The sequence below is a fragment of the Daucus carota genome, chromosome 3 (genome assembly GCF_001625215.2).
Source record: "Daucus carota subsp. sativus chromosome 3, DH1 v3.0, whole genome shotgun sequence".
In the NCBI taxonomy this organism is placed as follows: domain Eukaryota; kingdom Viridiplantae; phylum Streptophyta; class Magnoliopsida; order Apiales; family Apiaceae; genus Daucus; species Daucus carota.
Window position 1 is genome coordinate 60,246,747 of NC_030383.2, and position 20,673 is coordinate 60,267,419.

General features: G+C 31.5%; 3 protein-coding genes across 4 annotated transcripts; all 3 read left to right on the forward strand.

The window, feature by feature from the left end:
* The first annotated feature begins 1,794 nt into the window (after positions 1 to 1,794).
* Positions 1,795 to 3,311, forward strand: LOC135151587 (uncharacterized). The gene is made up of 5 exons (XM_064090174.1): positions 1,795 to 1,834; positions 1,919 to 2,048; positions 2,409 to 2,954; positions 3,057 to 3,223; positions 3,301 to 3,311. The coding sequence occupies exons 1-5, from the start codon at positions 1,795 to 1,797 to the stop codon at positions 3,309 to 3,311; spliced, it is 894 nt and encodes a 297-aa protein (XP_063946244.1).
* A 1,033-nt stretch (positions 3,312 to 4,344) lies between these two features.
* Positions 4,345 to 6,850, forward strand: LOC108213940 (uncharacterized). Its single transcript, XM_017385724.2, has 6 exons — positions 4,345 to 4,445; positions 4,530 to 4,659; positions 5,460 to 5,626; positions 5,745 to 6,018; positions 6,113 to 6,276; positions 6,396 to 6,850. Exons 1-6 carry the CDS (start codon positions 4,412 to 4,414, stop codon positions 6,560 to 6,562), a joined length of 936 nt encoding a protein of 311 aa, XP_017241213.1. The 5' UTR covers positions 4,345 to 4,411; the 3' UTR covers positions 6,563 to 6,850.
* Positions 6,851 to 17,424: 10,574 nt separating this feature from the next.
* LOC108213521 (MATH domain and coiled-coil domain-containing protein At3g58440-like) lies at positions 17,425 to 19,689 on the forward strand. 2 transcript variants are annotated; one of them, XM_017385321.2, is made up of 6 exons: positions 17,431 to 17,743; positions 17,822 to 17,954; positions 18,409 to 18,557; positions 18,655 to 18,934; positions 19,033 to 19,199; positions 19,315 to 19,685. In XM_017385321.2, exons 1-6 carry the CDS (start codon positions 17,713 to 17,715, stop codon positions 19,479 to 19,481), a joined length of 927 nt encoding a protein of 308 aa, XP_017240810.1. In that variant the 5' UTR covers positions 17,431 to 17,712; the 3' UTR covers positions 19,482 to 19,685. The 2 variants fall into 2 exon arrangements, with proteins under 2 accessions (XP_017240809.1, XP_017240810.1); XM_017385320.2 differs by having other exon boundaries at positions 17,425 to 17,954; positions 19,315 to 19,689.
* The last annotated feature ends 984 nt before the right edge of the window (positions 19,690 to 20,673 follow it).

Consider the following 20,673-nt stretch of genomic DNA (forward strand, 5'->3'; position numbering starts at 1 on the left):
TAACAATCTCTATTTTCGTTCTCAATTATTATTTTAATAATAAATTTAACGGAAATTTTCGGATGTGTTAGTGATTTACGTAATCACTACAATAATGCTGACCTATTATATAACTTATTAGACTTGGACTTGCTCCAAGTGAGTAAATTTAAAAATAATTTTAATTTATTTATCAAGATCAACTTGATAATAATTTATTAATTATAAATTAGTTATGTAATAAAAATATAATAAGATATCTTTTAAAATAATCATATGCAGTCAATTACAAAAAAATATAAACATGTCAAAATTTTTAATTTCTTGAATTCAATTTATAAGGCAGATGATAGCTTATAAATATTATAAAAATAAATAATTTGATTCTAACTAAAAAAGTTTTGAACCAACTCCCGTTCGGTACTCTCTTCGTTCTATACTTTATTTACTCTTTAACATTTGTTTTTGGTGTTTTTGTAGTTTTGATCATATGATAAAAAAATCTTTAATTCTTTTGTTACAAATAAAAATATTGACTCAAAATTTTATTTTAAAGAATATAAATTTAAAAATAATAATATCAGTTATATAATAAAAATATTTGAAATTACGTGTCAAAATCAAAAAAAGTTAGTATAGCACAAAAAAAAGTATTAAATTTTATAATTTACGATAGCTAATTTTTAAATAATCAAATGAAAGTTAGTTCTTCCATTTTAAATTAGGGAATTTATCAAAATTACCCATATTTGACATTCTAATTATAGATATATCGTTCTTTAGTTTTTATTGCAAATATACAGTTACTTTATTAAATTAATACAAAAACTTGCAAAAATACGGTAGTTTGTTTCAGTTGGACAGAGGGCTTCCATTTGCTTTGAACATGAAGAGATGTTCAAATCTTTTCACCTCCTCTCTCCATCTCCCCCCACAGTCTCTTTCTTTCTCTCCATCTCTCTTCTCAATTTCTCTCGATTTCTCTCCATTTATATGTCTCCATCTTTCAATATGCTGCCCACCACCAGATTCGCCGCACACCCCCTCCCACATCTCCCATCAAATCCGTCGCGGTCTCTAGCAGCTCCGATGACAACGGATTCCCTCGATCACGGTAGCGCGATCGCCGGAGAGAAATAATGTCACGAAGACTAGAAGGAGAGTTAAATATTTGAGTTGCTTTTGAATTGATTTTTTATAATTTGAGTTGCTTTTGTTGATTTTTTGGTTGCAATATTTGTTGATTTGGCTTTTGTAGTTGTTTTTGTGTTATTGTTATCGACCCCGCAGGGGCATTCGTTTTTAGGCATTTGCAACAAGTTGCAACTTATTATGCAACTAAACATAATTTTCAAAATATTTTTTCAAAGTTGCATTTGTGGTTGCATATAAGGTTCCTAACAGTTGCATGTATGGTTGCATTTGTGGTAATATTTTTTTTACCAAAAAATATGTAGTCAAAATTTTAATTCACAAAAAAAATCAATAAAAATAATTTTTACTATCCAGTAAAAAAAAAAAGTAGTACGAGATTACCAGGCACCAGCTATTTCCTCCTGTTCTCTTCAATTTTTTAGACGGTGGCTTGACCTTTTAACGGTAAAAGTAAAGATTGCTATGAAGTACTTTTCAATTCCCAGAAAAAAATTAAAAAAAAAAAAAATACCATCATTCATTATGTTTCAAAAATTAAAGTTTAAAAGTTTAGAATTTAGATGCGATTCGACTGCCTGATTGTTTATCTTCTTGCTCCCTATAAATAGAATTGTGGTTTGTTTTCATAATTCAGCTGAGTATTTGGTAGTTTTCACTTTAATGGCTTCTCTGTCTGCTGAAGATAACGAATGGGAATGGGGTACAGTTTTTTCCTCTTCTTTATTCACGCAAACTTCTACTATGTGTAATCTATTTCTTGTTAATATGAATACATAAACTGTAGGGGTACATAATCAGTTCACCGATACACCTCCTTCACATTACGTGCTCAAACTCGAGTCTTTTTCACTCTTTTCTGCAAACGGAGTGGACCATATCACGTCAAACAGCTTTCAAGTTGGAGATCACAAATGGTAATTTTTTTTGTTAATTTTTCTTTGGCAGATTTGTATCTTCAAGTTATCTCTAAACTAATTAGGTTTGGTGATGTTATTGTTATAATGTGCATGCTAAGCACCAAATTCTATAAGAATTGTGGATTTTAATTGGTTCTCACTCCTTTATAATGGTGGACCCCCTGCAAATTCACCAACCACACCAATTAAAATCCACCATTCTTATAGAATTTGGTGCTTAGCATGTGCTCATGGACACACACTAGACAAACCCTATTACTATGATTTTATTGACAATTAAAAACTATGGTGCGTCTATCTGAAATATTATTAGTTTTGCTTAGAAGTTGTACTATCACTTAAAAGTTAATTGTACAGGAAGATTAAATTGTTTCCAAAGGGAAATAATGAGGGCAAGGATGATCATGTGTCTTTATACCTTTTGTTGGATAGCACCAGTAAACTACCCGCTGGTAAGGGCGTCAAGGCCATTTTGAAGTTCTTTTTACTCGACCAAATACGAGGAAATTATCTAGTTGTTCAAGGTATACATGTATATATTTTTTGTTTCAATTTTTTTCACATTTGTACCATGAAAGATGTGGGAAACAATAATATGATGGTGAACTCTGGACTATTATTTGCAGGGGAAACAAGTCGTTTTGACCGCTTTAAATGTGAATGGGGTTTTGATAAGTTCATCTCTTTAGAAGATTTTGAAGAGCCTACTAATGGTTATCTGGTTAATGACACTTCGTTCTTTGGTGTTGAGGTTTTCATATGTGATGGCTTACCTCTAGGTGAATGTCACTCAATTTCGAAAGTTGCTGATATATCTGGTAAATACAAGTGGGTGGTTACTCAATTTTCAGGATTGAAGGAGAATCATTATTCTGATGAGTTTATTATCGGAGGTTATAAATGGTATGTCCATACATAAAAATCTCATATTGGTTGAATATTTTCTTCAATACAAAAATTCCTGCTTGTTTTCTGTTAAAATGTTTATATGTCTATATTGGGCAGGAAGCTTTGGCTATGTCCTGAAGGCAATGCAAAGTATAAAGGTCACAGCCTTTCTATATTCCTGGTGTCTGTGGATTCCGAAAGTTCTACGACTGAGCATGAGGTGAAAGCAGAGTTTGAGCTGACACTTAATGACCAGTTTAAACAGAATCATATAAAGAAAAAAGGTAATAACCCTTCAAGTACTTTTTTTCCTCAATCAGCATTGTTATTTGTTAATGGCTTTTTGTTGCTTACGTTTTAGGAAATGATTGACTTATAATGTAGTATATATTGCAGCAACAATCTGGTTCGGTTCCTCTAGAGAAAGCTGGGGTTGGCCTTCTTTTATAAAACTGACCGATCTTAAAGATGATAAAAAGGGATATTTAGTAGCCGATCAATGCATAATTGAAGCAGAAGTTAGAGTGCTATGTGAAGGCAGTCGCAAGACTTTGAAGTGCTAATTAGTTTCTCTACTACGCTGCTGTTTATTATGTCTGGATATTGGAATATATTTACCCTACCATTTACGTTGTTTCTTTAGATCTGGAACGTAAAGCCTGGGAATGTTATATTGTAGTATGAAATTGTCTACCAAAAGCGGTTGTGTTCGGTTTGAAACATACATGTATGACATTAATCTTATTCTACTTCTTTTAGTAGGCTAAGCGAAGCCCCATATTGTTATTGATATTGCAAAGGTTTTGTGAACAGAAAAGCCGCTCTAGAGGAGAGAAAAAGGTCCCAATTCTCATGCTCTGCTTTTATGCTTTGGATTTGAAAAAAAGTTTTCTAGTTTTCATAATATAAATATTTTTTGCTAACATCTTTTAACAACATAAAAATATATAAAACAATATTCTGGAATATATCTTAACAAAATTTTGTAATTTTTATTATTTAACATAGAATTATCTTGTTCGTGGAATATTTACACATATAACTCTGTCATTAACATAACAAGATTAAAAAGATTATGAACAAAATGAGAAGTTGTAACTTGAAAGTTTTTGAAATAATTTTCTATAAAAAAGTTTCAAAGAAAAATGTTCCGAGACTTTTTGATAAAATTTAAATTTTCCGAATAATCTCTTGATAAAAGTAGAGATTACTCTCTCCCATGCTATTTCACATTGATGCGTGTAGGTGCAGCTAGCTGTGTGTTTTCTTGTATGTGTATACTGTATACATACACAAGTATAAAGTACTTATCAATTCCCAAAAAAATAAAAAAAAAATACTGTAACTCATTTCATTTAAAAGAGTATAAAAAGTAAAATACTTGGAAACGATTCGACTTCCTATTGTTTATCTTCTTGCTGAGTTGTGGTTTGTGTTCATATTGAGCTGAGTATTTGGTAGTTTTGACATTAATGGCTTCTCTATCTGATGAAGAAAACGAAAGTGGTACACTCCTTTCCTCTTCTTTATAAACACAAGCTTCTCCTATGAGTAATCTAATTCCTATTAAAATGAATACATAAACTGTAGGGGTTTTCAAGGAAACCAGGGATAGACCACCCTCACATTATGTGCTCAAACTCGAGTCTTTCTCACTCTTTTCTGGAAATGGAGTGGATCATATTAAGTCAAACAGCTTTCAAGTTGGAGATCACAAATGGTATCTTTCTTATTTACCTTTTTCATGTTATTCCTATTATTTTTAGGTTGTTTATCTTTCTTTAGGTGATTTGTAAGTTCAAGCCATCTTCAAACTAATTGTGTTAAGTGATATTTTTTTTATTAATGTTATTTTGAAGACAAAAGAAAGAGTGTATATGTAATGGACATGTTTGGGCAACTTCATTTTTTTAAAATAAGTCCTTATTTTTCAAAAAAATATATAGTTTTTTGGATAGAAATGTTATATAAGTATTTCATATTTGTTATGGGTCCTGTTCTACGGCAACCACGTGTTAAATAAGGGTTATCTAACACACTGTACGGGGGCCATTGGATTTATATTTCAACGGCTCAGATCCAATTTTGGGTTTTTAATGTATCCGCGGTTATTTTCCGCGGAAGAGAAAACTCCCTATCCGCGGTTATTTACCGCGGAAAGGAGTTTTCCCTATCCGCGGTTTTTTATAGCGGATACATTAAAATCTCAGATTGAATCTGGGCCTTTGAAATATAGATCTAACGGCCCCCGTACAGTGTGTTAGATAACCCTTATTTAACACGCGGTTGTCAAGGAACAAGACCCATTTGTTATTTAGGAAAAAAGGGATTTATTTCTTTTTCTTTAGAAATGGGCCCTTAATTCTAAAAAATAATAAGTTTAGCCAAACCAGGCAATGTGTATATGTTTTATGAACAATCAAAAACCATGCTGCATCTATCTGAAATATTATCAGTATTGCTTAAAAGTTGTACTTAAGGTGTGCCAGGAAGAAATTACAGTAGAAGTTAATTGTACAGGAAGATTAAATTGTTTCCAAAGGGAAATAATGAGGGCAAGGATGATCATGTGTCTGTATACCTTTTGTTGGATAGCACCAGTACTCTACCTCTTGGTCAGGGCGTCTACGCCATTTTGAAGTTCTTTTTACTCGACCAAATTAAAGGAGATTATCTAGTTGTTCAAGGTATATATTCATACTTATCATATTTGTTTCAATTTTTTCACATTTGTAAATCAATTGATTATCATGTAAGATCTGGGAAACAAAGGTGAGTTCTAGTGTTCTACACTATTATTTGCAGGGAAAGCAAGTCGTTTTGACAGCTTTAAATGTGAATGGGGTTTTGATAAGTTCATCTCTCTAGAAGATTTTGAAGAACCTACTAATGGTTATCTGGTTAATGACACTTCGTTCTTTGGAGTGGAGGTTTTCATATGTGAAGGCTTGCCTCTAGGTGAATGTTACTCAATATCGAAAGTTGCCAATATATCCGGTAAATACAAGTGGGTGGTTACTCAATTTTCAGGGTTGGAGTGTCATTATTCTGATGTGTTTATTATCGGAGGTCATAAATGGTATGTACATAATTGCTCATTTTTCTCGAATAATTTCTTCAACACAAAAACACCTGCTCGATCTGTTAAAAGTTTATATTTCTATATTGGGCAGGAGGCTTTCGCTATATCCTGAAGGCAAAGGAAAGTATAAAGGTCACAGTCTTTCTATATTTCTGGTGTCTATGGATTCCGTAGGTTCCACGACTGAGCACGAGGTGAAAGCACAGTTTGAGCTAGCACTTAAGGATTATAAACAGAATCATGTAAAAAAGAGAAGTAATAACCCTTACAGTTTTTTTATTCTCAATCAGCATTGTTACTTTTTCTTGATCTTTTGTTGCTTACAGTGAATAAAAAATATCAGACTTATACTGTATTATATTTATATATTGCAGCTTCAACGTGGTTTGGTGCCTCTAAACCAGACTCCGGTTTTTATTCCTTTATCGAACTGACTGAGCTTAAAGATGATAGAAATGGATATGTAGTTGCTGATCGATGCGCAATTGAAGCAGAAGTTAAAGTGCTATGTGAGGGCAGTCGCAAGACTCTGAATTGTTAAGTATCTCTTCTTTGGTGGTGTCAATTATGCTATATAGTTGTCGATCAATGCACAGTTATGCTATGCTGGTGGTGACTTGTTTGTTAATTCGTAATTAGTTTTGATGTATCCATGTATACAATGAGCTGGGAAGTATAACTAAATCCACATTTTGTCTAAATTTGTTTCTGTTCTTTTTCTCTATCTATTTAACCTTTTTTTTTTGTCATATCTATTTAACATGTTTAAATGTTATATTGTTTTTTTTTATTCTTATTGAGTTATATATATATCTTACAAAAGATATATTGGTCTAAATTTAAAGTTTAGACCAAGATTTAGGCCAAAATAATTTTCCATATCTGGAGATGGCCTCGGTTGGATCACCTTTGACTGTAAGACAGACGTTAATTTGGAACTAGATAGGCTGAATAAGAAATTTTTAGACTTCAACACAAGGAAATGATATAGAGAGAACGGGATAGAAGTCTGGGACAACAAATTTTAATTTTTTTGGCAAGCAGTTAACATATGTTCCAAACGATTCCAAATGTCCTAATACTTCCACCGGATGCTCTAACCTTCACTTGTTTTGGTTGTGGCAACTGGAATCATTCATCTAGCAGCTATGTGTACTTTGTTAGACTTGCAGTACTTTTACATACCGCTTCTCTGCATTATTATGAGGCTGTTTGAGTTATCTTAAAAAAGTGATTTCTTGCTTAAACTAAAGAATTGGTGTAGAAGTGAGAAATAAATAAGTTGTTTGAGTTAGCTTAAAAAAGTGACTTCTTGCTTAAACTAAAGAATTGGAGTATAAGTGAGAAATAAATAAGTTAATAAAGTGTTTGGAAAAGAGCCGAATCTGTGAGGGAAAAGCTAGCGTTCTCAACTTCTTAAAAGTGCTTCTATTTATTTACACAAAAGTGTCAAGAAAAGTGAAATCCAGAAGCGCTTCTACTTCTACGAAACAAACATGTCCTATGTTTGGATATCTTGAATCATCATGCGGATATTTATAGGGAAATTCCATGGTACCCTTTTAGAATTGGCTTTTCCGAATGGTACACAAAATTGTTTTTGCTTTCGAATGGTACCATTCTACTATTATGTCATTCCAAGTAGTATTCCTGCCGTCAACCTCCGTTAGCCAAACGTTATATTTTGGGTATCATTTGGAAAAGTCAATTTTAGAAGGGTACCAACGATAATTTTTTAAAATATATAATAATGATATTTTGGAATCATATTATAAAAAAAATATTCTTGATTTGTTTATAAAAATTAATATTCGAGAAATTTTTGCGGATATGGATTTCACTAAAAAAATCCCATTAAAAATATCTGAAAATATATGGATTTGAGCGATTTGATCTCTGTGTGTGTGTGTGTGTGTTTATATTTATATATATATATATATATATATATATATATATAAATCAATTTTAGAAGGGTACCAATGACAATTTTTTAAAATATATAATAATGATATTTTGGAATCATATTATAAAAAAATATTCTTGATTTGTTTATAAAAATTAATATTCGAGAACATTTTTGCGGATATGGATTTCACAAAAAATTCCATTAAAAATATCCGAAAATATATGGATTTGAGCGATCTGATCTGTGTTTATATATATATATATATATATTATGCGCATATGTATATATTTATGATATTATATAATACTCTTTTACCTAATTCCAGTTTCTACCGGATCCTCACTCTAGAGTCCAGTTGAAGGCCTAGAATTTTTTGTAAAATTCTAGTCGAGACGCTGCCACTTTTGTCTTTGCAAAATGCTTTTGCTTGTATTTTATACTAATTGATTTATAATATATTGTAACCAGAAAATGGCGAGCATTGAGCATATTGCAAACGGACTATGTTGGAGTTAATAAACATAATTATTTTGTAAATTAATTTTGTTGTATTTTGAAATATTATAAAATTACAATGATAAATAGCCTTTTATAATATATATATATGTCAATTTTTATAAAATAAAATTAAATAAACGGAGCGGATATCTGATCCGACACCCGTGATCCTAACGGATCCCGATATGGTCGGCCTATGAAAATCTGGGATCGATCGAATCCGAATCTGAATCTGATAAAATAAATAGATATGGATATCGATTTAGGTCTTTCTATCTGAACCCCATCTTTTGACAGGCCTAAATTTAACAAATAATATTTACTTTACTACATATATGTTTAATTTGTCAAAAGAATAGGATTAAAAATTTATAATAATATATTTAAGAAAAATTATCAATAGTACACTTCTAGAACTGACTTTTCCGAATTATATCCAAAATATAACATTTGACAAACGAGGATATTATAGTGAATGACATAATAGTATAATGGTATCATTTGGAAACCAAAATTATTTCGTATGCCATTTGAAAAAGCCAATTTCAAGAGGGTACCATTAAAAATTTCGCATATTTATATTCATACGGTTAGTTGCGAAGATAAATTTTATTGGTCCTAATTTAAGATGATTGAACAAAATATACTCCATCCGTCTCACTTTATATGACCGGTTTACTTTTACACGTATTTCAATGTGTTCGATAAATGTACTTTTATATATGGCCCGTTTGGACAAGTTTAAAAGAAGTGACTTCTCACTTAAACTAAAGAAGTGGAGTAGAAGTGAGAAGTAGAAGTGAAACTTTTGAGTTGTTAAAGTGTTTGGTAAAACTTATAAATTTTCTGTAGTGTTTGGATGGTTTGACTTATAAGTTTGTGTAATGTTTGATATTATAAGTTATTTTTTAAAAAATTTTATTTTATTGTTAATAGATAAAACTTCGGTAACAAATTAAATTACAAAATAGTTCAAATATATTTTAAAAGTAATAAAACTTCATACAAAATAATTAAACTTGGACACAAAATAATTGAAATACAAAATAATTAAACTTAATATTTTTTTTAAAAAAGTTCTTTTTATTGATGATAGATACCAAGTTAAAATAAATTGAAAAGTATTTTTTTTCATTTATTTCAAAATTAAAAATACTATAGTTAGGCCGGAGAAGGGGAAGAAGACAAAAGGTCAACCGTCACATAAAGAGTCTGAAGTGATCAAGTTGTTCTGTTTAAGAAACGAAAGCAAGAAGCAGAGAAAAGAAGTAAGGAAACTGAGTTTCCCACTTCCAGCTTTGAAATCCAAAAAAAGCCCTCCGGCTTTTCTGTCCAAACAAGTCTCAGACTTCTGAAGTGTGCTTATCCTCAAAAGAAGTTATTACTTCTTCAATCCAAACACCCACATATACTCTTTCCGTCTCTCTCATTTCTTTACACTTTCTTTTTTGGATGTCTCATCCCATTCTTTACATTTCAAAACTTACCAAAAATAGTCAATGGGTCCCACCACTTCTTCACTTTTCTCTCCTTTTCACACTACTTTTACCCCCACTATCTTCTTTTTATACATTAAAAATCAATGGGTCCCACCACTTCACCCACTTTTTTTTTCTCTTTTCCACTATCTTATAAATCTTAACCTCCGTGCCCAATCCATTCGATAATAAATAGGAGGGACGGAGGGAGTAATATTTTTTTCATAATTTTTATTTTGTATAAAAGTTTAAAGTTTAAATTTTAATACAAAAAAGAAATCACGAACAAATATTATGTACAGGTACATCTTTTACCTACCTAAAGAAACGTGTAAAAAGTGATAAGGTCATATAAAATGGGACGGAGAGAGTAATATTTAATTGATGGACAAAGAAAGTGGGATGGGAGAGTACAAAAATTAATAAATATATATATCTTTGTGATATTTAATATACCTATTTAAAAAAGCGTGCAAAAAGTGATAATATCATGTAAAATGAGATAGAAAGAGTAATATTTAATTGATGGACAAAGAAAGTAGGATGGGAGAGTATAAAAATTATTTGAATCAAAGCAAGGCCTCGTTTTCACTAGGACAACAACTCTCACACTCATTTGAACTTCTTTTATTGGAGTCTTGGTTAGAATTATAATTGAAGTGAACTGTTTGGTAAGTTCGTTCGATTTGGTTCGTGTTTGGTAAGCTTACTGAATACGAGTCCGAATGGCATTTTTATTCAAATAAGCTTAACGAACTGAACCGAATTTTTGGGACGCTCGGTTCGTTAAACTCGAATTCGATAAGCTTGTGTTTGTTCGACAAGAAATATAAATATTTTATAATATTATATGTAAATATACTATATAATATCCATAATTTAGGTATTAATTTTTTTTAAAGTTATAAAATTATTTAAAATTAATATTGTATATGTTAATATATAAATAAAATATTTGATTTAATTTTCGTTAAATTAATTTTAAAATAGCCTAAATATTATTTAAAAATACAGATTATCCACAAACTGTTTATGTTCAGTTAAGTTCGACATGTTCGCCAACAATTCGTGTTCGGTTCGTCCGTTACCAAACTCGAGTTCGGGAAAAAAATTGTGCGATAAAATTATTAAACATTATTCAGTTCGTTAAGATAATAAGATTTTGTTCGATATCTGTAAGAATTCATCCGAGTTGAGTTCGTTTACGTCTCTAGTATATTGTGTTAAAGACATATAGCTGACCGCGCGTAAAATTATAAAAAGGTTTTTCTATAATGTGCCCATGACACATACTAAGCGCGGAAAATTTTGTGCTTAAATCATTTTGATTGGCTCCTATCTCTTGATAATGGTGGACCCTCCTGCAAATACATCAACCACACCAATCAAAATTTCTCAAATACAAAAATTTCCACGTTTAGCATGTGCTCATGACACAAACTAGACAAACCGATTATAAAAATGTTCACCGAGAAATACAATTTGGGACCTAAAAATCTCTTCTAGAAAGAAGGAAAATAAGGCGCAGGAAGGAAGCTGCTTATCAGTGACCCTACATCCAATCAACTACAGTGTATGTAGCATTGCTCCTCGGTTTTACCCATCAAACTTTCGAAACAAGGAAATGAAATATCTAAATATAAAAAAAGTAGTCAGACGCGTGGATGAAGAACTGGGCAGCAAATAAATATTATTTTCAAAACTGATTTTTCTTCAGAACTATCACTAAACCCTTAACATATTTATATATACAGAGAAAGAGTACCATATCAAGCACAGATTCGTCATTTTCAGGTTCTGGTCTCATGGCTATGGTTCCCGGAGAAGACGAAGTTGGTATGTTTTCTTGCTTTTTACCAGGAATTTATTTATTAGATCGCTTGTCATATATGTTTAAAGGAAGTTGGTACCTACTTTCCTTTCTCTTTCTCATTACTTTACATTACTTTATACATTTTTCTTAATCTCCGTGTCCAGACAAAATGTATATATCCCAGAAGGACGGAGGGAGTAATAATTTGAAGGAAAACATCAATCAAAGAACTCTTGTTTGAATATATGATCACATGTATTGCCGGCGGCAGTAAGCGTGTCCTTTGAAAGACTGACTGACAAAGAAAGAGGGTCTCAGCATTAGCTGGACTCCAAATACTCTCTTAAAAATTAAAAGGGTCTTTTTAATGTGTGCCCAAGGGCACATAATATACACAAAATTTCATGAGTTTGGCGGGTTTTGATTGGCTGAATTGATGTAAATACAGGAGGGTCATCCATATTTATGATTATATGACCAATAAGAATGCACTAAACTCATAGATGTTAGCGCTTATTGTGTGCCCATGGGCACACCATAGAAAAACCGAAATTCAAATAATGGACTACAAAATGATTAATTTGATTCACTGGATCAAGGTCCGGGTTAGTGAATAATTGACGTGTCTAGACAAGTTTTTTCCCCTTTAACTTTAAGGATTTGGATTTTTAAAAATATATATTTAAAAATCATCAAGGGGCTTTTCGGATTTGTGGGTGGATCGATTATCTCTTACGTGTCGTGGTGCAGATCTAATTGCTTTAGTTTTTAGTTGGATTTTCTCTAGTTTATTTTGATTATAGTTTGATTTCTCTCCCTGGTGAGAGTGTGTGATTTTCTCTCCTCTTTTGTGAGAGTTGGTTTGGATTCATCGATAAAAGCTTTCGGAAATTGCATTTGTGGTTGATAGCTCAAACGGAGTTTTTGAAAAAGATGGTGAACACAGAGCAAGGATCTATACATGTACCATCGTCAATTTCAACATCGCTTATTTGTCTCATCTTGGCTATGAAGACAGGCATGTTAATTTTTTCTATGTTTGTTCGATTCGATCATTCTTGTAGATGCCGTATGGCTATTATTTAATGAATTATTTTCTTTTTCTTCAAAAAAAAAAAAAAAAAAAAATATATATATTTTGTAACTTATTTAGAAATGAATGTTAAGGAAATGTTCATAGTCAAAGAAAATTATTTAAGTAAAAAGTATAATTTCATCTATTTTTTCTAGAAATAAATTTTTATTTATGAAAAGTTAAATTTAGCCGAAGCATAATATTCCGTCATAGTTTCTATCCTAATTTTGAAGTGGAGAATTTATATTTATTTTTATTTGCTTTCATCTTTTTAAATATTTGGGAGACATAATATAAATGAAAATTAAACTACTTTGCTTATTTTCCTTTATTTTCCTTTGTTTATATAATTGATAAGATTTTCAAGAGATTTCATTATAATTTTGAAATTCTTTGCAATAAAATGAAAATTAATTTGTGTCATGAATAGATTTGACATTCATGAAACAACATAAAAGGCTGTTTGGGTAAACTTAAAAAAAAAAAATAAAGTGAACTAGAATTGAGGACTAAATTAACACTTTTAAACGGTTCGATAAAGAAGTAAAAGTTATTAAACAAGAGTTAGCATTCTTAACTTCTTATAAATGCTTATAATTTTTTACATAAACAGATTAAGAAAAATAGAAACCGGTTTCTAATGAAAAAACGAGGAAGTTGGGTTGTCCAACAATGCACAAAATATTCTAATCATGATAATAAAACACAAATTAAATACTCCCTCAGTTTAGAAATATTAGTTTCTTGACTTTTTTCACGTATTTTTTAAAGTTTTGACTGCAGACTTAAAATTATCATTTTTAATATTTTTTTTTGAATAAAAATAATTGTAAAATTATTATTAATCTCTTAAAAGTGCATGTAAAAAGACAAGCAATTACCCTATTAAATCCAAATAAAGGGAGTAAACATGATACCCCACACCCTCCGAGGATCGTGTTCATATATTTGTGTCTGCCACAAATTACGAACTCTTAAAGGCCGTTTAGATTAGTTTTAAAAAAATAATTTTTTATTTAAATTGAAACAATGGAGTAGAATTTATTTAAGATATTGAGATATTTCATATCTAAAATTGATATCAATTTGAACTTTTCTCAAGACAACACATGTCATTTGGCTCCGTTTCATTTCTAACCAATTTGTTCAACCACTTTTCAAAATTAACCAGATTTTTTTCGAGCTTTCAAAACTAACCAGTCTAATTCATTCGAAAAATGGCGACCCGAACGAAAATTTTTTTACAGTAAGGGGAGCCCTACGAAAGGGCGACCCAAACAAAAAACTTCCCGTAGGGGTCGCGTTTTTAAAGGGCGTCCCAAGGTTTATAAATCGTGTACCCTAGTCACCCTCACGCATAAAACAGAGGCAGAAAAAACAAGTTCAGCCGAGTGAAGGAGGAGGCGGCTGGCCGGAAGAAAAAGAGAGCAGCTGGTTGGAACGGAAATTAGGGAGGAGAGGGTCGCCAGAAATCTGATTTCAAGCTTCAAAATCAACCCCGATTAGCACTAATTTGAAGGTATTAACCTAATCTTCTCTCAAAAATAGTGTATGTATATATATATATAGAGTTAAGTTCTATGGAGTACAAAAAAAATTGGAGTATTGGAGTACAAAGTTGGATAAAATGTAATCTAGTCATCTAAATTTCAATTTTTTTTGTCCAATAATATTTGTAAATATTTGACAACCTGCACATTATGTTCTGCAACATAAACATCGTAATCAAATGGTAGAATTATTACTTTTATAAATCATAGGACCCTATGTTCTGCAATATAACTAATAAGCAGAACAATAATCTTAAAACTTGTTAAAGTTTAAAGATATTAATGATTAATTGACAATTATGTGCAAAGAACTTATAAATGATAGATTATATCAAAATTTGGATAATCAAAGATATTATATAGGATCAAACTAAAAAATTATGATTTGTACTTCAATACTCCAATGTTTTTGTGTACTCCATAGAACTTAACTCATATATATATATATATATATATATATATATATAATGCTCTCATTTTAATTAATTTCTTGTATGATATGGTAGATTTTGCATGATTGAGGCTTGAGATTTGATATGAGATATGATATGAATTTTTGAAATTTGAAATAGTTTAATAATTTTGAGATTTATGTTTGAAACTAAGGGTAATTTTTAGGAATTTTGAAATTAGATCTTTAGGCTAATCTCATGATTTTAAGATTTTGTGGTTAGAAATTAATAAAATAATGTTGGAAAAAAGTCAAAATAAGCATAATTTAAAATTTTAACATAATTCGAATTAATATATAAATATAATATTAAAAATTTTAACATAATTCGAATTAATAAAATAATGTTGGAAAAAAGTCAAAATAAGCATAATTTAAAATCTAAATTAAAAATTTAACATAATTCGAATTAATATATAAATATAATATTAAAAATTTTAACATAATTCGAATTAATAAAATAATGTTGGAAAAAAGTCAAAATAAGCATAATTTAAAATCTAAATTAAAAATTTTAACATAATTCGAATTAATAAAATAATGTTGGAAAAAAGTCAAAATAAGCATAATTTAAAATCTAAATTAAAAAATTTAACATAATTCGAATTAATATATAAATATAATATGCAGTTTCACATGGACCGATTCAGACACCTTCCACTATACTCAAGTAGCTTCACATGGCTACACTCCATGAAAGCTGTGCAACCCTAGCCTTCCAACTCAACTACTTCACATGCCTACAGTGAATTATTAGTCTATATGTACTCATGTTTATTGAAGGTGTCTACACTTACAACTTCAAACTTAAATCTTCTCATCACGAAATGTTCTCATCCTCTAGAATTTGGTTGCTACGACAAATGGATGACGACTACTATAGTTTGAGATACACCGTAACACCGATCCCAAAGAGTATTTCGCAGGAGTGCGGCGCGAGTGGGCATTCCGTCTTGAAGAATCGAATCAGTTGCGAAATGATCTAATTGGTCTCGGTGCAAAGCTCCCCGTCCGCGATTCTTTAGGCGTGTATCCGGCTCGTAACTTCAACGGTAGTTGGGGTGATTATCGCCGTTTGGTCATTGAAGCTGTGGGACTAATAAGGGAAGAGAACAACAGAATGTTGTTGCGTCGTTGTCGTTTCTACATGCTTAAGTTGGTAAAGGATTCGGCAACTGCTAGCTGCAGGGAAATGACTTTTGAAGAAGAATGTCAACTTCTTCAAAATCCAAATTACTTGTCTGATGAGCCGATGTCCGATGAAGAGGCAACTGATGATGATGATTCCGAATAATATATTTGTTCTTGCTTTTATTTCGATAAATCTAATTGTTTGTACTTGCATTATATTTATTTCAATGAAATTGCACTTAGTAAGAGCATAAACACAACATTAAAACATTATATTCATCACAGATGCTTTGCATACTCGTCAAAATTCGATTTCACAATATCTATCACTTTTGCATCGTATTCTGCCCAGCTCTCTTCCAACAATGCTACCCTTTGCTCCTCCGTGATCTATCCTCTCAAGAAAGAAGTATTTGTATCTCTATCTTTTTTGAAGTGATATTCTCGCAACGCCCTGCCTACTCCATACATAACCTCAGTGTCGGTCTCATCCTTGGTCGGCACCAATGTCTGCCCTTTCTTTCTTCTCGATACTGCAACAACCGCATCTCCGCAACAAACTTCATCTTCCTCGATGCCCTTTCCGCAGCAATTGAAAGCTCGCCTTTCGTTTGTTCATAAGCCCATTCTTCCATCCCCTCGTCTTCTTTTCTCGATCTTTTATGGTTCTCCATTCAGAGCTTTGTTTGTAAGAGTCGATCTAGAATATGTGTGTATGTGTGAGAATGGCTAAAAACCTAATGATATTTTATAGAAGCATATAGGTTACAAAAATTCACAATTTTATTACTAGCTATGTAATTACAACATTATTAATTAGATACTTACTAAAACTTGAATTAAATATATAAATATATATATATTTATAATTAATTACCTTTTAAATTATACTTCAATATGAGCTTAAATATTTAAATATCTATAATATTATATTATATCATTACATAATATAATAATATAAAATATAATATCACAAATAATGTATAAGAATTATATGATTTTTTTATATTATATCATTAATAAAAATATAATAATATAAATAATATATAAGAATTTTCTGATTTTTGAATATTTTTTTTAAAATAAGCCAGGGTCGCCCGTGTATAGGGCGACCCATATGGCAATAAAATGAAGAAGGGGTCGCCCTTCAGGGCGTCCCGTGCTGTGGAAATGAAATGGTTTGGGTCGCCATTTTTCGAATGAATTAGACTGGTTAGTTTTGAAAGCTCGAAAAAAAACTGGTTAGTTTTGAAAAGTGGTTGAACAAATTGGTTATAAATGAAACGGAGCCCATGTCATTTGTTGTAAGGAATTTTCTATGATGTGCTAATGAGCACATAATAGTCCCTAACTCTAATAAAAATAGCTCTTTTTATTGGTGAATGAACAATAAAATGATAGCCCCCGTATTCACATCAACTCCACCAAGCAAAATAGACAATTTTTATAGAATTTAGGGTTTATTGTGTGCCTGGACACACATTAGAAAGACCGTTGTTGTAAAACTACAGGTCTACAATTCTTCTTACAAGTTCGGTATCTATATAGTTTGTGCAAGAAAATAAAGTAACGTTTTGCTCCGCAACAATCTTGTAGGAGAAGCTTCACTCTCTCCAAAGAGATAAATTTAGAATTTAATATTTGAAACAAATCAGCAACAGGTTTTATTCAGAGTGTACTTGACTTTGGGAGGAAATCTACAGAGACTGATTGCACATCAACTTATAAATTAGGGTTTTGGCTTGTCTTCATAGATCTGTTCCGTTTGTGTTGATAACAATTAACAACAATGGCTCTGGTATCTGCTGAAGACGACCAAGGTGTACACTCCTCCATCTTCCATCCATTCTTTCTTAACATATACTGTATGAGTTATTTAATGTATAAACACACTGCAGGGGCAGTGTTGAGAGAAAGCAGGGACACCCCACCAGCACATTACGTGCTCAAACTCAAGAATTTTTCAGCCTTCTCTCAAAATGGAGTTGATCAGATCACATCAAACACCTTTCAAGTTGGAGACCTCCACTGGTATCTTTCTTGTTTGGTCTCTTTCATGTGTATTCATTTCTTTTCAGCTCTAGTTGTTTTTATTTGTTACTGGCATGTAATGTTTAAATATCTTTAACTAAATAGGTCAAGTGATGTTATTTTTTAAGATCAGTCTGCAACTTGATTAGCATTCTTGAAATTATGGCCCTGTTTGGGGACAACCTTTTTTTTTTTATATATAATAATTTAAGGGCTTGTTTTTTTGAAAAATGTATATTTCTATAGTTTTTTTGGATATAAATGTTAAGAAGATGTTTTATAGTTGTTATTTAACAAAAAAAATAAGGACATTTTTCAGAAAAAAAAAAAGTAGAGTTTATACATACTCTTCTTCAGAAATAAATCTTATTTCTGAAAAATAAGTTTAGCCAAACGGCTACATAGTATCTCTTTACTTAAAAGCTGTATTAAGGTGTGCTTATTATGAGTACAGGAAGATTAAGTTGTTTCTAAAAGGAAGTAATGGAGGCAAGGATGATTATGTGTCTATGTACCTCATGTTGGATGCTAGTAAGGGCGTCAAGGCCTTTTTCAAGTTCTTTCTACTCGACCAAAGTCGAGGAAATTATCTAGTTGTTCAAGGTACATATTCATATATATCATTCATGCTTCAAATTTTTTTTACATCTGTGATTCAATTGATTATCATGTAATGAGCTCTACACTAAATAATTTGCAGGGAAAGCAAGTCGTTTTGACAGCTTTAAATGTGAATGGGGTCTTGATAAGTTCATCTCTTTGAAAGATTTTGAAGAACCTACTAATGGTTATCTAGTGAATGACACTTCTTTCTTTGGAGTTGAGGTTTTCATATGTGAAGGCTTACCTCTAGGGGAATGTTACTCAATATCATCGAAAGTTGCTAATATATCCAGTAAATACAAGTGGGTGGTTACTGAATTTTCAGGGTTGAAGGAGCCTCAGTATTCTGATGAGTTTGTTGTCGGAGGTTATAAATGGTACTCACATAATTGCTAATAAAGCTTGAATCTTATCATCAACACAATAAAACTTGTTTACTTGGCCTTTGAAATGTTTATATTCTTGTGCCGTGCAGGAAGCTTTGGCTGCATCCTGAAGGCAACAGAAAGTATAAGGGTTATAGTCTTTCTATATATCTGGTGTATGTGGATTCCAAAAGTTCTACGACTGAGCACGAGGTGAAAGCTGAGTTTGAGCTAACACTTAAAGACCAGTCTAAACAGAATCATAAGAAGAAGAAAAGTAATAACCCTCACAGTTTTTTTTTTCTCAATCAGCTAGCATTGTTAGTTTCCATGGTCTTTTGTTTCTTACTGTGAATAAAAATATCCGACTTATACTGTAGTATATATTGCAGGTACAACATGGTTTGGTGCCTCTACACCAGACTGGGGGTTTTCTTCCTTCATCGAACTGACTGATCTTAAAGATGATAAAAAGGGATATTTAGTTGCTGATCAATGCACAATTGAAGCTGAAGTTACAGTGCTTTGTGAGGGCAGTTGCAAGACTTTAAAGTGCTAAATTTCTCTCTTTTGCTGGTGTCAATTAGTTTACAATTATGTGTTTAGACTTGTTTTTGGGAGTTGTCTTTGCAAACATGCTCATTTCATTTTTGAACCTTTTGGGACTTGTGCATGCAACTGGCCAACTGAGTATGCTGAAGGCCACGTAGATCTAATTGGTTCTAATGTTATTACATCGCTTCTGTCTGTAATACTATGTACTTAAATTTCATGTATCATACCACTTACAAGCGAAGAAGCTCGGTTTTAAAAAAATCCAGATTTTTTTTTGCCCGGTCTGGATTCGGTCCGAACTGATCTTTTGTGAATCTCTAACGGAGACTAAGAAAAAATATAAAAAAATGAGTAAAGTTAGATGAAAAGTGGGTATAGTGGTGAGACTTATTTATTTTTAATAATATATTTGAGATAATAGAGGAAAACAGTGGGTGTAATAATGTTTATATACGGTTGATGGGACGTCCAAAAAGAATACTGTATACAAATGAATAAGACAAAGGGAGCATGTTTAGATGGGATTTTTTTGTAACATCTTAAAATATGGTGTAAAAAAGTCAAAAACAATAAAAATGAGAGGAAAAGAGTAATTTTTAAAGGTTTGGATATCAATCAGCTGACATGCAATAAGAAATGAAATAAACTTGAGGCAAAACTCTGGTTAGCCACAAATTAGGCGTTCATTTTTTAGGTAAAACACTTGCACAAAGAGTAATAATGAAATCTGCAACAATACTTTAAATAAAAAATTAATTGCATGAAGATGGCCTCAGTTATAATTTTTTTGCACAAAAGTGGCTGTGTTATATTAATAAGCAGCCGCATGACTCTACTTTAATATTTTTTAACACGCGATTGCATTCCGTCAATTGTGTTTAACGGACGTTAAAAATGAAGGAAACTTGGAAAACTTTATTTCAACGACTAATTTCAACACATACAACGACTCTAGCTCGAAAATCAATCGGAACAAAGCCAATCATACCCATTGATACATCATGGCTTGAAATTTTTTTGGTTGTGCTCTTGATAGTCGAGATTGTGGGTTTTTCAGATGGTTTGATGGCTGCCTCAGGTGCAGGGGCTTCAAATTGAAGTGGATAAGATGAAATTGCAAGGTTAAAGATGGAAATTAGGGTGCCTTTTTTGGTTTTGGTTTTTGAATTGATGATAACAGGATTGATGTTATCAGT

Bases quoted from the DNA above. Each gene is read 5' to 3' on its own strand.
- LOC108213521 (XM_017385320.2), top strand. From the start codon at position 17,713: ATGGCTCTGGTATCTGCTGAAGACGACCAAGGTGTACACTCCTCCATC. The intron at 18,558-18,654 runs GTACATATTCAT...AATAATTTGCAG, and splicing joins AAATTATCTAGTTGTTCAAG to GGAAAGCAAGTCGTTTTGAC. The intron at 19,200-19,314 runs GTAATAACCCTC...TATATATTGCAG, and splicing joins GAATCATAAGAAGAAGAAAA to GTACAACATGGTTTGGTGCC.
- LOC108213940 (XM_017385724.2), top strand. From the start codon at position 4,412: ATGGCTTCTCTATCTGATGAAGAAAACGAAAGTG. The intron at 4,446-4,529 runs GTACACTCCTTT...CATAAACTGTAG, and splicing joins TGATGAAGAAAACGAAAGTG to GGGTTTTCAAGGAAACCAGG. The intron at 6,019-6,112 runs GTATGTACATAA...TATATTGGGCAG, and splicing joins ATTATCGGAGGTCATAAATG to GAGGCTTTCGCTATATCCTG.
- LOC135151587 (XM_064090174.1), top strand. From the start codon at position 1,795: ATGGCTTCTCTGTCTGCTGAAGATAACGAATGGGAATGGG. The intron at 1,835-1,918 runs GTACAGTTTTTT...CATAAACTGTAG, and splicing joins AGATAACGAATGGGAATGGG to GGGTACATAATCAGTTCACC. The intron at 2,955-3,056 runs GTATGTCCATAC...TATATTGGGCAG, and splicing joins ATTATCGGAGGTTATAAATG to GAAGCTTTGGCTATGTCCTG.